The 10,779-nt window shown below is 42.4% G+C and overlaps 1 protein-coding gene across 2 annotated transcripts in view; it reads left to right on the top strand.

Annotated features, from left to right (window-relative positions):
* Nucleotides 1-10,364, top strand: part of LOC132331499 (vesicle-associated membrane protein 2-like) — a 57,430-nt gene extending 47,066 nt beyond the window's left edge. For both annotated transcript variants that reach the window (XM_059854917.1, XM_059854918.1), the window contains one exon: nt 1,438-10,364. In XM_059854917.1, coding sequence (XP_059710900.1) covers nt 1,438-1,454 — 17 coding nt within the window. In that variant the 3' untranslated portion in view covers nt 1,455-10,364. The remainder of the gene's footprint in view (nt 1-1,437) is intronic.
* The last annotated feature ends 415 nt before the right edge of the window (nt 10,365-10,779 follow it).

Genomic DNA, 10,779 nt, shown 5'->3' on the forward strand with positions numbered 1-10,779 from the left:
GCTGGTTGGGACTCGGGGACCTTGTAATGACAGGAACTGAACATTTCATTTATGTAACCCTGTGTTAGCAACAGCTGTTAGGTGACATAACTGTAATGTGGCATTAACTCCTAAAAGGGAGATTTCTTCAGATACACAATGCAGGTGGTAACCCAGAAGAGATTCACCAGAAGGCCAGACTGTGGATGTGAGTTAATTCCCAGCTCTCAGGTTACATGCCTGATACTCAGCATGTTTCCATTTTCCTCTGTTGCTCCTGTAAAGAAAGCTTGCAGGATCACCTGTAAACATGACTAAAAGGAATGAGATACATGTGACAGTTTATTAGCCTTATGAATGCTGGCACCAGAGTGACCCAGAATAATTCCAGGGTTTCGTAACACTGATACAGCAAGAATGGGAAATGGTTAGATATTAATTAACTATATTAACTGGGTACTCAAGAGAAAGACCAGCCCTTGTGCAGCAGCCAGACAAAAGATGATGTGCAGCCATTGAGCTAATTGCTGGGTATGTATTCCTCATTGAGCATTATGTGAGTTTTAAGATAGTAAAAAGTGGTCAAGATAGCTCATATCAACATCCATGGAAGTTTAGGCTGAAACATATATAAGTAAGAACATTGTTTCACTCCTGGTTTAAAATGCTGAATGCCTGTTCTGCTAAATTAAAAAAAAAAAATTTAAAAGCCAGTGCAGGTTTGACATGGGTTAGGTTGAGTGTAGGGTATTTAATGATAAACTTGAGTGTCACAGTGTTCAACCCAGGCTGTGGCTCACCACACTGAGATCCAGTACCAGGTCAGTGAGATTTGAGTGTACCTGTTCAGATTATTTTCCCAGTCTATCTGATCCCTCTGTAAATAAGTTGCAGCTAAAGGTTGCAGCTTCAGGAAGGACCTTGTGTATTTAACTCAATGCTGTGTTTATTTACAGTAACTCTCAAGTATATGTTTAAATCCCACAGACATCAAGCATCCAGGTGCTGTTAGACAAGGCCTGCATGGCTCTTCAGTCTGATTTGAGTGGGAAGAAGGGGATGGCTGTGGGTGCAGACAAACAGAGCCATTCCTCCCAGCAGCCAGGGGTGCTGCCTGCAGGAGGGTGCAGTACCACACACGGCTTTGCTGGGGCTGAGGACAGCAGCTAACATCACTGCCAGTCCTTGCCCTTTCTGCCTTCTGAGCCACAGTTTCCCCTGCTTTCTATTCCAGTTTCCCCCCAAAATTCCCTCGGGCACAGGAGGAGCATCCCTGTGTCTGCTGGGGAGGAATACTGTGTGCCACACACCACGCTCCTCAGCTGGGGTGTGCTGAGGATGTTTGCAGTCCTCTGACACCACACACTGCTGTGAGACAAAGCACAACTGTGACTCTGTAATAACTCCTGGGTTTTGTCTTTTTTTTTAATCTTTCTTTCCTTCTGCTTCATTTCCCAGTTTATTTCTCCACTTGAAAAAGCAGAGAAGGAAGACTTGGCACACCTTTGTTCATATCAACCGACGATATCAGTGTTCCTTTGTTGAACTCCGCTTTTTAATTCCCGCTGTCTTGGGATTTTTGCTTGTAATAACCCATAAGCATTCAGTGTGGTGTATTTTGGAATTCTGTTGTTTCCACAAGAAACTGTACCAGCTAAATACTGCCAAGTAGTTCCATACACTGTCTAATCACTGTGTCTTAAGATGTGTACGCACTGACCTTCAGAAACTGTAGTATATGAAAAGCATCCTAAACCATCTCAGAATCAGAGAATGCACCTGTGGGGAAGCTCCTATTTAAAGGGACACTGCCAGGTGGATTGGACCCAAATCTAAGGTTGCAGCAAACACTAGGACCAAAATTTTCAATCTGAGCTCCTAAAGTTGGATGGCAAAATCCATTGTCAGATGTATCTGTTACTCCCATTGAAGAGAGTGGTACCTCTAAGTATTCATGTAAGATACCATATTTCAGTTTAGCCAACCAAACACAGATTTCTTTGAGGTTAGATGTAGAATCCAAGTCTAAAAACATTGTCTGCAGAAAATAAATAAAGACTGGTTTATCATCTTTTATGGATTTAATCTTTTTCCTCATGGACAACACCTCTTGGTGTTCTGAACAACTAAGATGGCCTCAATATGAAAGCCAGAAAGGAAAAAACCTGTGAGACAGCCAAAAAGCATTAGCTAGCACAGTCCTGAAAAAAACCAAGTGAAATGCAGAAGTGGTGATGCCAGCATCACAAATGACTCAGGTACAGTCTCTTGCTGAAGACTCAAGGCCCCGTTTGCCAGGTTCCATGGGACATCTCTTGGATGCCAATCCCCAATAATCAGGCCCTGACCTGGAGCCCAGGAACAGAGCTGGTGATGTCTGGGGCTGCCCAGCTCTGGGGAGGAAGCTGCCTCTGCAGCAGTTTGCAGAAATGGTCCCCACGGCCAGGATGGTTCAAAAATCAGGAAGAAGGCAGGGGGGAGCAGTGGGGAGAGGCTGAAGAAGGGAAGGGTGCCTAGCAAAGCTTTCCTGGAGAAGAGGAAGGAACAGAAACACTGTTCAAAGTAGGGGTGTTAATAGGCTTTAAAAAGATATGTTTTAATTTGTGCATGTGGATAGTTCATAGACCATAGTGTCATCTTTGTAAAGTTCTCAGCTGACATACCTATTATACTCAATTAATTAAAACTAACATTTGATGTAATTAAAAGAAATTATATATTGTGGCTTGAGAGAAAATTCTTTATGCTTTGGTGAATTCCTTGCTTTTCTTTTTAAAACAGTGAATAGTTTAATCATCCTCAACCAAACTAAAAATGAATCCATCAAATTGTGAGCCAGGAAATTCAGAAAAGGGTCTTTTTAGGATAACTCTTCTAAAAAGAATTCATAGAATTAAAAAAAAATGATGGGTTGGGTTTTTTTCTCTGCAATTTAATTAGGGAATAGAAACAGTGATAATAGTAGTGTAAATATTCCCACTGAGGAGTGTTTCACTTGACATGGTTTTAGAATAAAAAAAAATTGAGAGCCTGACCAGTTTGTTGCTGTGAATCTATATATAAATTGTGCTGAAGTAGAATTTTGCAGAGAGAGTAAGTAATGATCAATTGAAATGTTCCAGTTGCATTTTTCCCTAAATATTTATCACTTTATAGTCATGTATTACTTCATATCATTAAGTCAAAAGTGGCCCCAGTCTTAATGAAGCTGGATATTCAAAGTTACTAATGTGATACTGGACTCCCTGGTATGCCCTGATCAGTCAGTCCTTCACTGGGTGAGACCACAAACAATTCAGAAATCCTCCTGGGCTGGACAAAAACACAGCAGGGATGAAAGACCTGACTCTGTGAGGTGACACAACTGTGTATAAATGAGCTTTCTCTGGGAGAGGAATGAGCCATCCAACTTCAGGAGCCTTTTTTAACTGCTAAGGTAACTGGATGTGTGATCTGAAAGAATTATCTGCTGAGAGTGAGACCCTGCACCCACAGCCATGCTGAGCGTGGTGTCCTCACTGGGCTTCTCTGCTGAACACTCCTGAGATGGGGACAGCTTTGCTGGAGGTGGTGCAATCAGGAAGGTGAAATGCTGATACTGAGCCTTAATACAGATGTTCCTTCTCCTCTGGGAGGCTGAACTGATACTCAGCTGATAGGAGTGCAAATACACATTAAGAGTTTGATTCCTCTAGCTGCCAACACACAAAGCTCCCACATGAAACTGCAGTGGAAGTGCTACAAGGATGCAAAGCTCACATTCTCCCAGCTAATGTAGTTCAAGCAAGTTAATAGTCAAAATCAAATCTTTAGGTGAGAGTGGAGAATAGAAACTGCTCTTTGTGGAATGTGGACCTTCTCTTTCTCAAAATCAGGATGACGGCTAAATATGAGTGAGAATTTGCAAGGAAGAGTTTAGAAACTTACCTTCTAGTGAGTTGTAGAATGTCTCCTCCTGACTATTTCCTCCTGTGTGGTGATGAAGTATGGTTAATTAATGTGTTTAACTTTTCAAAGTCATTGGCTCTTGAATGCTCAGTGTTTGCTACTGCTTGTGCTGTGGTGGTTGGTGTAATTGGTGAGATAAGCCATGTAACCTTTCTAATTCTGCCCAGGGAGCATGAACAAATGTGTCTTGCCCTATGAACAGAGCTCAGCTGCCCCTGCAGAGGGTTAAACCTTCAGCAAGGAGAACATGGTAATGGAGGACTGTTCAGGGTCATAGGTTGTGCAACAGCATGTCTCCCATCCCTGCAGGCTGGTGCAGAGCACAATCTATAGAAGCACAGCTGGAGCTCTCATTTGTGGTGGAGCCAGGATTGATTGCCTTCCACTCCATGTCTGAAATGTCTGTGCAGTTACAACTGCCTGCCTGTGAATTTCCCATGAAATGGTTAAGTCATTCTTGTTCAGTCACCACCAATTGGAATTGCAGCTCCTGCTCTGTGCCACTGGCACTGCCTGGGCTGTTCCCCTGGGCTGGTGAAACAAAGGGTCACAAAAGGGCTTCCTTTAGTGACCCCTGGCACACCCCCATGGGGCTGCAGGGCCGTGGCTTTCTGACTGCCACCTTGGGGACCAAACTGAGGCCTCCTCTGGCTGGAAGCAATGCTTTTGGTAGCTTTATCCAGAATCAGACCCTGTTTGAGACCTGCATATTTCATCTTTTCCAGAAGCTCCTCCTCTGCTGTCTGGAGCACAGCTGTACATGACAGAGGCTGTATAGTAGGAGATGCCCTTCCCACACAGCACAGCTGAAAGGAAGGGGTTAACAGCTGTCAGTGCCTGTACCATGGCTGCTGCTTGGCTTCCCAGTGATCTTGTCAATGGTCCTACATCAGCTTCTGAGCTTGAACAAGTGTTGCTTGCACCCACTACTGACAGGCTACTGAGGTCCTGCTTGGCTGTTACACTTTCAAATTTAGCTCATCTTGCAGTGACACAGATGTGGCTTTAAACCCAAAACACAGGTGTGGCTTTAAGCCCAAAGCCAGTGTTGCACAGAACTTGGCAGGAAAACAGTGTGGAAGCCCTAATGAGGTGCTTGACCTGATTTTCACTTGACAGCATTACATAACAGCAGAGTCAACCCAACAGAGTCAACCTAATCCAATACTACTAGAAGGAGGATGGGAGAATCTGATAAAGATTCTGAATGTAACCTAGGGTCTGTAAGAACAGGGGTGATTTAGAAATGTAGTCAGTTGGACTTCTAAAGCTGGCCCTTTCATTCAGTTGGAACCTGCATGATGTTACCCCAGGAACAATTCAGGCAAGTAAAATATTTGGCTTTTTTTCTTTTTATATAGTGATCTGCAAAAAGAGACTTAAACAGTGATGGAAGATCAGGACATTATTGACTGTGCAAGGAATTCATTAGAACAGCCTCAATCTGCTTTTGTTTGAGTAGCAAGATCTTTTAAAACTCTGCTGTTTCTGTCACTGCTCCCGTCACAAGGCTTCTCCTAACTTTATTTTATGAGCAGCTGCACTACTTCTTGTCTGAATACAATGGATTTTAGCTCTCAAGACCAAGTTCTTGACTTGACGTTGGTATTAGTGCATACCTGCAAGATGGTGATGTCTGTTTCCCAGAAGGGCATCGACCATGGGAGACTCAAACTTGAGGAACTTTCAGAAGCTCCATCTCAGCACTTCCATGCTTTCACAGAGTGTATTTTCTCTATTCCGTGGGAGATTATCCCCACAGAGGGAATATGCATGATCTGTTATTTTTTTGAAGAGAGCACCTTGATTGCATGTTGGTGGGAGACCTTCACAAATAACGTAGGGAGCACTGGGTCCAGGATTTACCTGCCAGCCCTGCTCCTCCTGCCCTTTAAACAGGGAAGGGGCTGAACCAGCAGCCATGTAAGGCACTGGGCTCCCTCCCAAAGTACACAGTGAGTATTAGAGAAAGGCCTCAAAGTCTCCTTGATCTGGATTTGCATCCTGACCTGAACTTTAGACCTGTAACAGATCATAACCTTTGGGCCCTCTGTCTCGTCAGAAGACTGAGATGCTCTTCCAGCCAGTTCTTCCTCATCTGATTTAGGTTCCTGTTGCTAGCCAAGATACATTTGAGCCAGAGAAAGCACAAGCACCCTCAAATTAGCTTCTTTAAAAGAAAAATCAAAAGGCTGAAGAGAGTAGTTTGAAAAAAAAGAAATTATTGGCTGAAGATTTCTCAAACTGTTACATTATTGTCAGGAGGGATACTAGATTGGGATGTGTGAAACAACCAAACCAGAACCTCACACCAGTTGTCCTTCCTCCATCTGGTCTACTTCAGAAATACTTCAGGAAAGGATTTTGTTTTCCCCTCCAGTTAATTTCCCTTCCTCAGCTGATTAATGTGTGTCTCAATTGATGTGCTCAGTAGTTTTTATTCTCCATTGAGAGCCCTAAGACTCTCTGCCTTTAAACACATGCATAAAAAGAGATCTGAGCCACCCAAGGAGTTTACCTTCCTTCCTGGTGCACTGACATTTAAGAGCTACATCTTAGAATAAAGCAGGAAAACTGTGGCAGTCTGGTTACATGCAGTTTTGGTGGAGTAAACACTTGATTATTCAACAATGAGTCACTCCAGCAGTAACCCCATTCTGTCATGAGTGTATCACATCTGCTAACTCTCCAAAGCAAAAACCAGACCCTGCACCTCTTCAAAACATGAACACAGCCTCGTGGCTTGCACGTAACACTCTATTCAACCCAAGCCATGTACTACGAGTTTAAAAGGGCAAAGCACTTGTTCTCAAAGAGAAAATATCATGGAGAGCAACAAAGACAATTATGAAAAAACCCTTCTCCATTCTTTAGCCCTTCTCACAGTGTCTGGCTTATCCATTATTCTTCAAGCCTCTCAGAAAGCTGTTGTGGTTGTGGAGTGTAGTGTATTTGGAGCACAGAATTTTGGGGCTGTTCTGCCCTCTGGGCTGACTCCCTGCCTTCTGCCACGCTGTCACTGTTGCCCTCAGCCAGAGCTCAGGTGGCCTTGGCTGAAGCAAAACCTCCTCCCACGACACCCAGCTCTCCTCAAACCTCCCCTCTGCTCAGCCACACCTGGGCTGGCTTCTGGGCCTCCATTTCCTTCAAAATTAGGGGATACAAAAGGCTGAACAACAGCATTTTTATTACACTACCTTAAATTGTAACACTGGAAGTTTAATTCAATTTGTTTAACAGTTCTTGTAACAGTAATTTCATTCATTTTGTTGGAAAGAGAGGAAACAGCAAATAAGGATATTGTGGTAATCACAATATAAAAAATTGGGAAATGGTGCAATGAAATATTGCTAACATTCAGTAAAATCCTTTTTGTAAGTGGCTCTACCTAAGAGAAGCCTGTTTATATTAAAATTAAGCAGTGCTTGTCTGTTAAATTCAAGTACTTACAATGAACTTTGACAGATGGTAGTGTTTTTCCTGGGCAGTGCAGGAAGGATGGTGCAGCTCTCCTTGCAGAGAGAACCTTTTGGGGTGTTCCAGCCCCAGCTGCTGGCAGCTGCAGCAGTGCTCAAGGACTTCAGTCAAATTGGGATTTCAGAGTGCCTGGGGCAGTAAAGATGCAGGCTGAATGTCCACTTTGTCCTAGAGCAGTTTGGGCTCAGCAATGGAATATTTTTGGCACAGCACAATTATTTTGGTTACTCTCAATCCACTCCAGTACCTGTGCTTGTCCACCTGTAAATGGTCTAAGGTGAGGGTAAAAAATCCCTTTGTTGAGTCCCTTACCTTCCTGTCATATGTATGTGAACACATGGTGGTGGTCTGAGCTTTTTGTGAGGAAAAGTTTATAAGAATTAAATCAGTTTCTACCCCTGATAGATTGCAGGTTTGTTTAAAGTAAAACTAAATTATGGCAGCTGCAGTTATTTCCTTTGTGAGATCAAGGATTGAGATAGTGCATATAATGGACCTACAAATTCATATATGCACAATGCATAATTTTTTCAGGAGTTTAGCTATTAATATGTATAATTTTGATCTGAAAGTTTGCTAGAATTTCTTTATTAATGAAAGTAGTCTTGGCTGGAACTGAAAATTGAGTGTTTGGAGTGACTACCATGCCACTTGCAAGCTGCTAAATAATGCAAGTTCAGCCTCTCATGAAACCCAAAGGGAAAAAGTATTCTGAAAAAAAGTAGAAATGTATGGTAAAGACTATGGGTATAAAGTTTAACCATTACTTATTTACATATTATTTAAGGAATTAGCGGCTATAAAAATTGTCAAATAATTAGTTTCCAAAGCTTAACTATAGAATATTTTAGAATATTTTTTTTCTCATTGGAAAAAGCTAACTTCATTCTATATTCCATCTACTTTTTCCCCAGACAATAAAATGCCAATAATGCTATGACACACTCACAGGTCTGCACAATAAAATGTTACAGATAGCTCACTACTTGTCATGAAAAACATCCTTATTTTTGTAAATGAAACATCCTCCCTCCCCCAAACACAAACGTGGTAAGATATTACTCAGTCTTTTACTAAGATCTTATGAGGTTTATCAGCATCACTGCAAGATTAGAAATTAGCACCTCCTACTCAAGAGCAGGACTTAAAAACATGCTTTGTCTGTTGCAAAAATACATTCTGAGGGGGATGCACCAAGTGTGTAGAGGTTGAAGTTTGATTTGACAAGTCCTGTTCTTTTTTCCTTCCCCTTTCCAAAGGAAGTGCTTATATATGCAGCCAGGCATTTGCCATTTGGGTGAGAGTTCTCCTTCCAAGTAGGAAAGAGATGAAACAGCCACTGTCTGCTGGGAGCAACCCTTAGTTTGCTTTGCAGCATAAAAAGTCCTCTAAGTGGCAATATATGAACTCTTATTATAAACTTGTTATGTTCATTGCAGGAAATGAGTTCATAGCCAGCTAATTAGTATTTTCCTTAATGACTTGTGCTTGAGTGTTAACACAGAAGAGCAGCCTCTGGAGGGGTTTGTGTAATCAGTTCAGCTCTGCAGTGTCTCACACTCGCCTGCCTGGAGTGAGGAGCGAGGCATGGCCAGGCCTGGAAGGGACTTCAGCATGTGCCCAAGCATACAGTGAGCTTCTGTTTTCTGTTTAACACAGCAAAAACCCCTCCTCTGCCCTTGCCAAATCCAGGCCTGGTGTGGAATCTGTGCCGTGTTCCAATTCAGAAGAGGAAAACCCTTTCCTTTGAATGATAGAAAATGAGGGAGAAAAGGATTGCTGGGGTTGTGGTCCTGTGTCCTGCCCGAGGCAGGGCTGCCTTTGGGGCTGTGTCTCAGTGAGGTTTCTCCATCCCCAAGGCCCGTGGCCCCACAGCACATCCTGTCACTGGCTGTGTTCAGTGCCCCACCGAGGCTGACAAAGGAGCAGGAAACACCCTTGTGAGTGTATGTGGTTTATGGCTTTGCCTTTTTGTTCTGTTGTGCACTGATCTGATTAGAATCAAATTCAGATCTAGTGGAATAAAGTGCAACCTCTCTTTTTTCAAAGAACTTCCACTGACATCAAGAAATTTCCTTTCTTTCTTGTTGCCATTGGACTGAGGCAGATGTGATCATGCTGAAGACATCAGAGCATCCTCTCTACTGTGTGTGTGTGTGTGTGTGTGTGTGTGTGTGTGTGTGACCACCTTCTCTGGCACTGAAACTGGAATAGGCACAGAATCAGAGTCAGGACATCTGCTGAAATCTTGTTCTGTATTGTCTGAGGTCAGTGACAAAATCTTGAGTGGCTGCTGAATTACTAGACTGGCACCAAAGAAAGAAGAGGATTTACTGAGGTTACCCTTTCTCCTCACAAGGATCCTTGGCAATGCCACACCTGTTTCAAATGCTGATAGAATGGCAGTGAAAAATAAAAACCTTTCTTCTACCTCTTTCCGTGTGATTCTTCAAGCTTTACTTCCTGTCATGGGAACACTCAGAAATAAGTTTTCAGTTGCCCTTTTAAAAGCCCAAACTCCAAATCTCTAGTTGCATTCTTTTACAGGCCACACAGTGGTGTTAAGCTCTGTAGTAACACACTCAGAAAGGGCCTGAAAGTCTGTGCTGAGAACAGCATCTCTCACCTCATAGACTCAGCTGTACTGAGCAAGGAGCTGTGATTTGTGCCTCTACAGAAAACAACCCATTTGCACCTTACTGGAACGATCTGGAGAGGAAAAAATAACCTTGTGGAGACCAGGACATTTCTTAAAGTGCTTTACCTGGAGGTCAGTGGAATTTCATTTATAAATGATAAAATGCATGTATTTTGATGCTGAAGTTGTGATGACCTACAAAGTTTGATATTACTGTACTTTTTCTGTGAACAGTGATTTTTTTGAGGTGGTGAACATATTTTCCAAGGGTCTCGTAGACATTTGTAACATGTATGTTAGTGCCAATAAATCTTGTTTTAAGAACTTCGAGTTTGTATCATTCTGTTCCCAATACACACAGTTTAAGGACAGTTAAGCAGCTGCAGCTTTCATTCCATCTCTGTTTTAAGTACTAGAGACTTCTAGAAATGAAGATTATCTAATTCACACTGAGTTTTTACAAGTTCAGTGTAGCAGAAAAGGAAAAAAAGGCTCTTCTATTGTATAAACAGTAATGAACCCTGTACAAAAATATACAAACATTGACAAATGGTGAATAGGAGGAGATGAGAAAATGTATTTAGTGCATTTGACCATATTCTTAATTTTCTTAATGGTGACATGGGTTTTCATTTTAACAGGGCATGGTGAACTTGGGGAACTCGGTGCTATGAAATACTGATAGCTCACCAGTTTGGTGCACATTGGGCAGATTTTGGTTGCAAAAAGAAGGATTT

This window comes from Haemorhous mexicanus, chromosome 10 (genome assembly GCF_027477595.1).
Source record: "Haemorhous mexicanus isolate bHaeMex1 chromosome 10, bHaeMex1.pri, whole genome shotgun sequence".
NCBI classification, from domain to species: Eukaryota; Metazoa; Chordata; class Aves; order Passeriformes; family Fringillidae; genus Haemorhous; species Haemorhous mexicanus.